Source organism: Oncorhynchus tshawytscha, linkage group LG31, assembly GCF_018296145.1.
Source record: "Oncorhynchus tshawytscha isolate Ot180627B linkage group LG31, Otsh_v2.0, whole genome shotgun sequence".
NCBI lineage: Eukaryota > Metazoa > Chordata > Actinopteri > Salmoniformes > Salmonidae > Oncorhynchus > Oncorhynchus tshawytscha.
This window is the reverse complement of record NC_056459.1, coordinates 16014214-16025512: the sequence shown is the minus strand read 5'-3', so window position 1 is coordinate 16025512 and position 11299 is coordinate 16014214. Positions and strand designations below refer to the sequence as shown.

At 43.2% G+C, this 11299-nt stretch overlaps 2 protein-coding genes across 9 annotated transcripts in view; one reads left to right on the top strand and one right to left on the bottom strand.

Annotated features, from left to right (window-relative positions):
* LOC112229315 (receptor-type tyrosine-protein phosphatase U-like) overlaps positions 1 to 11299 on the top strand; it is a 283382-nt gene that overhangs the window by 28549 nt on the left and 243534 nt on the right. The window lies entirely within an intron of this gene.
* LOC112229368 (intelectin-like) lies at positions 7516 to 8505 on the bottom strand. Its single transcript, XM_024395180.1, has one exon. The coding sequence runs from the start codon at positions 8503 to 8505 to the stop codon at positions 7516 to 7518; it is 990 nt and encodes a 329-aa protein (XP_024250948.1).

Genomic DNA, 11299 nt, shown 5'->3' with positions numbered 1-11299 from the left:
GCGTGTGTGCGCGTCACGTTCCCTCCATTCTCAATCAGCGCTGGATAATCTAGGATTACTGGTGCTGCCTCCTTTCATCCTCTCATGGTGGCTGGTGTCTTTGTCTGAAAGACACAATGCTAATAGACACAGCTGTAGATAGGACCAACTGTGTGTGTGTGTGAGAGACTCTCCCTGTCTAACACACTATGCTAATCAGAGCACTGAATGTAAAGCCTGGAGATCCTAGAGGAGATGGGACACATGACCATGCTAAAACAGATCTAGATTCTGTATGTTCAGCGAAGTTATTTGACATTATCTGCAGAGCTTTGGTACGAGCTGAGTGTTGTAATACAATTATATAAGTCTGGTGTTGAAGAATGAATGGCTAGAAATGTATAAAAGTTGACTGATGTTTCTCCTGCCTAGGGTTGTGGCAGTCACGAAATTTTGTCAGTCGGTGATTGTCAAGCAAATAACTGTCTGTATCACGGTAATTGACCATTAATTAAAAAACACATTTAGCATCTTCTGGCTCCCACACACAGCCTACAAGCCACTGATGCAGACCTTTGGAACATCTACATTTTAATAAGTCTAATAAATCCATGTAATATGGCCTATACCTTCACAATAAATCCATTACTTATTTTAGACAGGTCTGAAGAAACATGATATGAAGCAAAAGAAGTCTATTTCAGAAGAAAATAGCAGCATACTCTGAGTTGTCCTTATGTTAGGTCCTGATCTGGCTATGCCAAATGGTTGTGGGCTACACTAGTTCATTTAGCAGACAAACTTTGCTAAGAATTCCGTGGCATTCTTTTAAATTATTTTATAGTATGAAGAATACAATTGAACAAAACTGAATAAAATAGAAAGGATATTTTCTCCAAATGATTTGAGGGAGTGCGGACATGCGGCTATTCTGTGCCGAGCGGTTAACAACGAAGTAGGTACTCCTATATGCTTAATTTAGAGTTAATAATGTACCTTTAGTTGTTCTACAAACATTGGGCTATATGTTTTGATGTTTAATACTATATGTTATATGTATGGCTATATGTTTAGATGTTTAATACTATATGTTATATGTATGGCTATATGTTTAGATGTTTAATACTATATGTTATATGTATGGCTATATGTTTAGATGTTTAATACATTGTAAGGCTGCATGATGCGACTAATGATGATTTCAAAAAAGTCACTTGAAAGGCATGAGATCTGCTTTGTTTTTTTGCGCAGGCTGTTCACACTTTATCAGTCTCTCATTCACAATTGGAGAAGCACCTGATAATGCTTTGAATTTCCCGGCGGCATCCCCTTTGTGTAAAGGCGGAAAAAAAATCCATTCCTTTTGCAGCCTTTCTCCCTGAGTGCTGCCTGTTCTGAAACACTTCTCACTCACACAGCTCTCCATCACGTGATCGGGTCTTTCTCACAGGCTACAAGTGAAGACAGGCACACCAGGGGACACAACTGCACGGGTCCTTATCCAATTCCGAGGTGCATATTGAATATATTAAAAGAACTGTCCACATTTAGTTTTCGTCAGCCAACAAGATGAGTAGGCCTAACGAACAGCAAAAGCACTAGCCTATGTCAATCTACTATCCCCCATAGTACAAAAGTTGACCTATTCTGTGCAATAAATAAATATTCCAAACATATTTTGGGACAGTTCGTGGATGCGATAGATCCCAAATTTAATACAACCATTGTCATGCATAGTCCCCATTCGTTGCTCGAGATCGCCAGTCTGCTGATTTATTATGCACCCCTGTCACCATCGTTACGCGCACCAGCGTCTCACCAGACTCACCTGGACTCCATCACCTTCCTGATTACCTTCCCTATATCTGTCACCCCCCTTGGTTCTTTCCCTAGGTGTTCTTGTTTCTGTTCCAGTGTTCATGTCTGTACGCTACCCGTGTTTCTTGTTTTGTTCTATGTTCGTTTATTTATTAAATACACTCTCTGAACTTGCTTCCCGACTACCAGTGTACACGTTACAACCCCTAGCACCCCCCCCACAAAAAAATGTACGATTTGAGGCTAACGCAACAGATCAGAATGTTTAGCTTAAAATGTTGATAAACTATTAGGCTATTTCTTCACATTATAAGCGCAGCAATGCGCACGCGGCAGTAGATTATAAGTGAAAATGTTCCATTAGTGGGAAAACACCATTATCAAAAGTGACCACAAATGAGGTTATGCATGCAATGCTTTTATTATAAAGGTGCATTTTTAAATGGTGAAAATGTTCTTCCCCAAACTTGAAACTCGTGCTGCTTATGTATGCCAGTTAGGCTCCACACCGGTTGGAAAGCGGGTTCATGTGCTTCATTTTAAGAAGTAATTTGGTCACTTTAGTTGTGATACCAACCTTATCAAAACATATAGGCATACGGGCTAGGCTACATGAGGTGTGCGACTATGATAAGAAGAAAAAAGGCATTATTTCTTGCCTTAAGCTGGGCATCGTTCACAAGTGATAATATATAATTCACAAGTGATAGGCTAATATTGTCACCCATCAGACTATTCTTGATTTAATTTTGTCTTTACATATACTAAATAATATGTGTGTGAAATCCGTTTTGATTTAGAATGGACCATTGTCATGCATCTGTTTTAAAACAGGGGCAGGTGAAAAAATAGATGTAATCTCTGCACTGAATGGAGGACACTTTTCCTGTAGTTCACTTTAATGCCAACCAGGTAGGCTATACTCCTGTTGTAAAGATAAGCAATGTGCTTAATATTTGCTTAATATTAGGAAAGTTAAGAAATAAATACAGTAGGCCTAGCCTATAGAAATCTAATGGGATCCTCCTCTTTTTAATAGAGGCCATCACTCTGTTTTCTCATGCAATTATATAGCCTATAGAAATGTTGCGCAACATGAACTACAAACAACAACATACATTTTCATACTGGGCTCTCATGAAGTGTTAGATTAGATTTTTGATTTCATCTTCATTGATGCCAGAGTGATTAGAGGGACAATAGAGTGCTGAGTACCTGGCCGTTAGCAAGTTTGGTAGACTACTAATGACCATCAGCAGCATCAGAGCTTGAAGAGACCTAATTACCATGACTAAACGGTCATGTTAAATTTGACTGCCTTCATGACATGTGACCACCGGTGTGGTGGTAATACGGTCGCCGCAACAGCCCTACTCCTGCCTTTCATGTAGTTCTGAATATGATTTCACTTTCTCAAAGGGTAATGACTCAGTATCACTATAACTGTGTGGAATGCCTTAAATCAGCAGTGTCAAACTCATTCCATGGAGGCCAGAGTGTCTGCTGGTTTTTGCTTTTGCTTTACAATTAAGACCTAGACAACCAGATGAGGGAAGTTCCTTCTTAATTATTGTTCTTAATTCATCAGTCAAGTACAAGGAAGGAGCGAAAACCCGCAGACACTCGGCCCTCCATGGAATGAGATTGATCCTTACATAATAAATGACCAGCCCTGTATGCATCGGTTCCACTTTGAACCTAAACAGCAAAAAATAACCCACTTTTATCGTTATTCAGAGAAAAAGATATGAAACCACGTGGCAGTCATTAATGAATTTAAATGTGGCAAATTGTCTCTATTTTCTGTTCCAAATACAGTAATTATCTTTCCTCTGTGTGCAGCATGCTATGGAGCGATGACAATAGGGGATTAACAGGGTTTCTAATTCTCTTCCCAAATCCACTTTAGCCAGGCTAGTGAGTCTGCAGCTGAGCTGGGGTTTATAGCTAGTGAGTCTGACTTGGGGCTCAGCTAGGTTTATATCCCTCTCACACCACTGAGCTACTTCTGGCTAAAAGGAAGAGAGGGAGGGGGGGTGAGGGAGGGTGAGAGGGGAGGGAAGGTAGGGCTGTTGAGAGAGGAGGGAAGGGGGAGGGCAAGAGACAAGGGGGAGGGCAAGAGAGAAGGGGGTGAGGGAGTGAGGTAGGGCGAGAGAGAAGGGGGGTGAGGAGGGAAGGGGCGGGAGAGGAGAGGAGGGAAGGGGGGGCGGGAGTGAGAGGAGAGGTGGGAAGGGGGCGGGAGGGAGAGGAGGGAAGGGGGGGAGGGAGAGGAGAGGAGGGAAGGGGGCAGGAGGGGAGAGGAGAGGAGGGAAGGGGGCGGGAGGGGAGAGGAGAGGAGGGAAGGGGGCGGGAGGGGAGAGGGAGGGAGGGAGGGCAAGAGAGGAGGGAAGGGGGCAGGCAGGCGGGAGAGGAGGGAAGGGGGGGCGGGCGGGAGAGGAGAGTAGGGAAGGGGGTAGGAGAGGAGAGGAGGGTAGGGGGCAGGTGGGCGGGAGAGGAGAGGGGGAGAAGAGGAGAGGAGGGAAGGGGGCAGGCAGGCGGGAGAGGGGGAAGGGGGCGGGCGGGCGGGCAGGAGAGGAGAGTAGGGAAGGGAAGGGGGCGAGCGGGAGAGGAGAGTAGGGAAGGGGGCGGGAGAGGAGAGGAGGGAAGGGGGCGGGAGAGGAGGGAAGGGGGCGGGAGGGAGAGAGGAGGGAAGGGGGAAGGAGGATGAGGTGGGAGAGGAAGAATGGATGGGTAGAGACAGAAAGAAGGGGACCATGAAGCTGCCTGCTTTCTCCTCTGCAGTACTGACAGGTGGAAACCTGATGTACCAGGGTCATAATGTCTCTCCCCTGACACCCACACTATAGGACCCGTTCATCTATAGGTTGAGGACAGAGACTATAGGAACACTTTTCCTGCCAGCCAGGTAGAATACATCTACCTCCTTATCCCTCCTCCCTTCTTCTACTACCTTCTGAACCCTGAGAGTAGTGGCCAGATGGAGCGTTTAGCGACTATCTAATTAGTCCTCAGGCTTTGACACTCCCTCACTGTCTCATGTGTTTTTCCTCCCTCTCCATAGACCTCACTATCAGTTAGCTTCAGATTGGGCAATGTATGTGTCCTATGTATGTAACAGATGTTGATCGTACTCTCCTTGCGTTGTGTTTTGTCCAAATAAATCACCCCAGCCAGTGGTCCCAGTTGAGCATTATTTATTATCTGCTGTTGTTACATAGGAAACAGCACGTTAGTTGTGCAGGGCTTGATGATGTTGATGGCTGTCGATGGTAAAATCCCTTGCCTCACATTTTCATACTGGGACTAAACAAAATACATAAATACAATACAAAATATAACATGTGTAAATACCTGTTGCTAAATAGGAAACAGCACGTTACTTGTGCAGGGCTTGATGATGTTGATGGTTGTCGATGGTATAATCTGTAGCATGAAAACAACTGTGTTAGCAGTGGGCTTATGGGACCAGCATGCTAGCTAACACACTTATATACAGCAATCATATACCAAAGCACATCCCAGAAAGCCCCTCAATCCCTAACAGGTACCATATACCCACACATGTATAAATCAGCAATGTACAGCAAATTTGTATGTACACATTGTAAAATATAACATAGAAAACAGTATTCAGATCGTGACCTACCCCTTGCATCACATTTTCATTTGGATGAGATCTGACGTTCGCGATCTCCCCCTATCTGCAAGCGGGGCCAATCACAACATCATCGGAATTGTCATCGGAATTGTCATCGGAATTGAACCAACCAAGAAGAATGCTTGAACATTAAATACACCTTTCTTTAGAGGCAAGTGGAAACATAACCAACCCTGTTACATGTAGAGTTTGTATCCATGACCATGACATACATTGGGGTCAGAAATTATTGACACTTGACCAAGATGAGCAAAAATGACTATATAAAATAAATAATTAAAATACTTCGCTGTATTGTATGCTTAAAAAAATTGGCAAATTATATTATTTTATACTAAGACTAATTGCTCAGAGAAAGAGATTTTATTTAACAAGTTAAAAAAATAAATAATCTCAGATTGACACTGTTTTCAACACCACACCTTGCCAGGATAACTGCATTGAGCCTTTTTCTAAACTGTTTTATGAGTTGGAGAACACATTGGGAGGGATCTTAGACCATTCCTCCACAGACCATTCCTTGGTCTGCGGTTAATGACTGCTCTCTTCAATTCAAACCACAGGTTTTCAAAGGGCTTGAAGTCCAACATTATCGACACCCTTGATAAAGGTGAGCAGTTAGTGTAAAATAATATAACTTCCCAATGTTTTGCTCATCTTTATCAAGGGTATCGATCATTTCGGACCCCACTGTTACTCATCTTGAGAGATTGAGGTGTGTGTGTGTGTGTGTGTCAGGGTTCCCTCCGTAAGTAACGTGCTAGCCTGCAGGCTACCCCTGTGTTGCTCATCGGCGCTTCGATACACACACACACACACACACACACTGCTCTGTCACCACCATACATAAGACCTTCTGTCTATGCTCAGCCTTTCAGCCATTTGCCTATATGCGTGTGCATATGTGTATGTGTGTTTGTGTACAGTTGTATGTGACTGTGATCCTAACACAAGGTGAGTGTGTTAGCCAGAACACCCTAGTTATGTGTCTTTTCCTCTGAGGGTGGTGGGAACATCTCTGGCTCTCAACCTTCCCAGAAAGCTTCAACCAGGGAAACAGACCCAGAAATAATGATGCTGTACGGCCATGGACATTCTGAGACTCGGCTAGGCTGCCGGCTTTTCTTCTCTTCATCATTATGTCGCCTGCCGCCTCTTGGCTGTGTGTGTGTGTGTGTGTGTGTGTCCCAGAGGAGCGCCATTAGTTGGATACGATCATGTCAAGTGTCTTTCTTCAAGAGACAAACATGTTTTAATCTGACAGCCAGCAGCATGTACTGTATATCTACATTTCAAAACATCACACAGCTAGTCGTGTGAAAACACTGGGGTATCATTACAGCACTCAGAACATGTCCTCGCGATGTCCTCTCTATGTCCTTTCTCCTCTGTCTCCCTCTCTCTCTCTCGCCTTCTCTCTTTCGCCTGATCTCTCTATCTCTCTCTCTCTCTCTCTCTCTCTCTCTCTCTCTCGCCTTCTCTCTCTCCTTCTCCTTCTTAGAGAGATGGTGAGGAGGTATTCTATCTCATAGACAAAGTTCTGCCAAGGTCCCAGGGGTTGTGTTGGTTGTTGTAGGCAAAGATAGACCCATATGGGGGAGTAAGTTCACCTTAACCCACCCACCAAAGAAAGATTCTGATGAAAAAGTACAGTAGGCTCATTTCATGCTCTCAAATCTATAGACTACTTTATTGCAGAAAGAAAGTTCAAACAAGCACACACAATCTATACAGACGTTCCAACCCCCATCACCCCAACACAACAGATGTCACAAAGTAGATTACAGTAACCTTACAGTATTTCAGTTATGACCCTCACGTGACATAATAATATTTGTCACAATATCAACTATAAGCATTTAATGAGTGTATAAGACGCACATCTTTTTATGACGCATGGAATGGTCAATGCTTTATACTGTTTCTTTATAGTAATGGAATTAATAGAGAAAAACAAATAAAAGGTATTACCAAAACGACTTTTAAATGTATTGTTGTAATCTGTACCCAAAAATCGTTCAATCAATAAAACAACCCCAAAAAAGTAAATGCATGGTGCATTAGTGGTAAAAGAGTAAGACAGCTGACTCAAGCATCTGTTTTGATGCACTAAAGCCTACATGGGTCCCATAGCCATTCCAGGCAAAGCCAGTGAAATCCCCACATTGAAGAGGGTTAGCCTCAGGGAAAAACCCACATCCACCTATACAGTAATGTTCAACATTACCACCTTTGGGTTTGACCCCAGAGCAGATGTCTGTGGCCGCCCGTTCATGGTTTATGGCTCTGAAACTGATGAAGCCTCCTTCATTCTCCCCTCCAGAGTAAGGGCCGTATACATTTTTGGTAGACTCTTTGTCCCCAAGGTCATACACTATGGGAATGGAGGGTCCATTGTCGGACAGGTGTGCACCAACGTTGTACTCGGCCGGGTAGCTGTGGAAGAGTTGGTACAGGTTTCCCCCGTACAGATGGAGGAAGTGCCTGTCAGTGTGGTAGCGCATGATGGCGGCCAGGTTCCAGTGGTTGACCGGATTGTTGTTGGGAACATGCCACACCGACATGTCTTCTGCTTCGATGTCGTAGTAGCCAGGATTCTTGAAGTCGTCGTCCGTGGCTGCCTCCACTGTTCCGAAAGTCTTCCTGTTTGCCCAGTTGCCTTCTCCTTGCGGCCAGTTGGCGTTGTTGGCCTGCTGCCTGGTCCAACGATCGCCCACCGTGCACTTCCCATAGATGTTGTCTTCATGCACGCTTGCCACCAGAGTCCAGCCGCCGCCCGCTGTGGTCATGTCGCAGAAGGTCTGGTAGACCACCCCAGTAGCTGTGGTCAGGTAGTACAGGCCGTTCTCAGTTTGACCATATTTATCCTTAACTTCCTTGCAGTTTCTGGCATTGAACTGAGCCCTATTTCTCAACTCATTAACTGTGACAACTTTTGGAGCACATGCCTGCCCAACCTTCTTTACAGAATCAAGTGCTGAAGTGGTGGTGCATGATGTCTGAAGTAGCATCAGTAGAGGGATCGTCAGCAGGAAAGCCTGGTACATCATGTCTGTTGTAGTGAGGTTTCAGTGAGGATCTGTTGAACCTTTTACTTTCTTGAGGTACTTATATGTTAAGTCCTTGGCAATGCTCCAAATTCAATGTTTGATAAAGCACATGTGTTTTTATCAATGACATGCCTGGCAAATGTGGTCATTTGCACTCATAGTCTAACAGATCTTTGCATACCTTGTGTGCAGAGATTAATAAAACACTGTGATGTGATCATTTAGGACAGTCCACATTAAACCAACATGTAGACAGTAGGCAGCAGTAGTTTAATCTCCCTACATGGATATATCAACCAACAATATTTTTGTGACAATTTCTTTTAAGGTGCATATATTAGCCACTAATTAGTATTTTACAAGTGTATATACAAGTAGCTAATAAGGTCTTTATTATATCTTATTAGCAATAGATTAGGCCTTTTATTAAAGGTGCAATATGCAGAAATGGCTCAGCTGCTGGTTTCAAAAATTTGAATAGTTCGCCTAATTTCAGTTTATGTGAGAAAACAAGCAGTCATTGTGTAGAGAATCATTGTACCGTCTAAACCATAACCAAAAACGAAAGTTTAGAATGGGGAAAAATATAAATACCACACATAAAACAGATCTATGCTTCTTATACTTGCTTTCAATGCGAATTACACATCTATAACTCATATATCTATGTGAATTTGGCCCGGCGGCCGCCGAAAAAGTTATATATTGCAGCTTTAAGTATTTTTCTTTTTCAATCATGTGTTACTGGCCAATCCTTAATAAACTCATTATTAGTCATAATAGAGACATTAGTATTTAATAAGGGGCGAGTTACACAACAAACATACTCTTAGTAAGCTGTCTCAATGTGGGACTAATAAGGACACAGTGCCTTAAAAATGTGCTCCCTTTTCTAAAGTGTAACCATGTTTTTACTGGCAAAAATATTGTCCAGAAATGACCTCATTGGACAGAATGGGTCACACCTCCCCACACCCATGAGCAAAAGCATGTAATGTTTGTGTGAAACAAAGGATTTGTGTAGTATCATGAAATAAGACATTGATTCACATTACAGTGCATTCGGAATGGATTCAGACCCCTTCGCTTTATCCACATTTTGTTACATTGCAGCCTTCTTTTAATTTTTTAAATTATTTTTTATTCCCCCATCAATCTACACACAATATTCTATAATGTCAAAGCCGTTTTTTTAAATAAAAAATAAAAAAACTGAAATATCATATTTCCATAAGTATTCTGAATATTTACTCAGTACTTTGTTGAAGCACCTTCGGCAGCGATTACAACCTCAAGTCTTATTGGGTTTGACTCTACAAGCGTGGCACACCTGTATTTGGGGAGTTTCTCCCATTCTTCTCTGCAGATCAAGCTGTCAGGTTGGATGGGGAGCATCGCTGTTCATGCATTTTCTTCCTCATCAATCTACACACAATACCCCGTAATGACAAACAAAAACAGGTTTTTAGAAATGTTTGCAAATGTATTGAGAATAAAAAACATATACTATTTACATAAGTATTCAGACCCTTTGCTATGAGACTCGAAATTGAGCTCAGGTGCATCCTGTTTCTATAGATCATCCTTAAGATGTTTCTACAACTTAATTGAAGTCCGCCTGTGGTAACTTAAATTGATTGGACATGATTTGGAAAAACACACATTTGTCAGAGCAAAAACCAAGCAGTGAGGTTGAAGGAGATGTCCATAGACCTCCAAGACAGAGTTGTGTCGAGGCACAGATCTGGGATAGAGTACAAAAATGTATGCAATATTGACGGTCCCCAAGAACACAGTGGCCTCCATCATTCTTAAATGGAAGAAGTTTGGAACCACCAAGACACTTCTTAGAGCTGGCCGCTCTGCCAAACTGAGCAATCGGGCGAGAAGGGCCTTGGTCAGGTAGGTGACCAAGAACCCGATGGTCACTCTGACAACACTCCTGGGAGAACCTTCCAGAAGGACGATCATCTCTGCAGCACTCCACCAATCAGTCAATATGGTAGAGTGGCCAGACGGAAGCAACTCCTCAGTAAAAGGCACATGACAACCCGCTTGGAGTTTGCCCAAAGGCACCTAAAGGTCTCTCAGACCATGAGAAACACCATTCTCTGGTCTGATGAAACCAATATTCAACTCTTTGGCCTGAATGCCTAGCATCATGTCTGGCGGAAACCAGGCCCCGCTCATCACCTGGCCAATACCATCCCTACAGTGAAGTGTGGAGGTAGCATCATGCTGTTTTTCAGCAGCAGGGACTGAGAGTCTAGTCAGGATCGAGGGAAAGATGAAGGGAGCAAAGTACAAAGAGATCCTTAATGAAAACCTGCTCCCGAGCCCTCAGGATCTCAGACTGGGATAAAGGTTCTCCTTCCAACAGCACAACGACGCTAAGCACACAGCCAAGACAACACAGGATTGGCGTCAGGACAACTCTCTGAATGTCCTTGAGTGGCCCAGCCAGAGCCCGGACTTGAACCCGATCTAACATCTCTGGAGAGACCTGAAAATATCTGTACAGCGATGCTCCCCATCCAACCTGACAGAGCGTGATCTGCAGAGAGGAATGGGAGAAACTCCCCAAATACAGGTGTGCCAAGCTTGTAGTGTCATACCCAAGAAGACTCAAGTCTGTAATCGCTGCCAAAGGTGCTTCAACAAAGTACTGAGTAAATATTCTGAATACTTATGTAAATGTGATATTTCAGTTTGTTCTTTAAAAAAAAAAAAAAAAAAAAAATTGTCATTGTGGGGTGTTGTATGTAGATTGATGAGGGGAAAAAATGATTTGTCA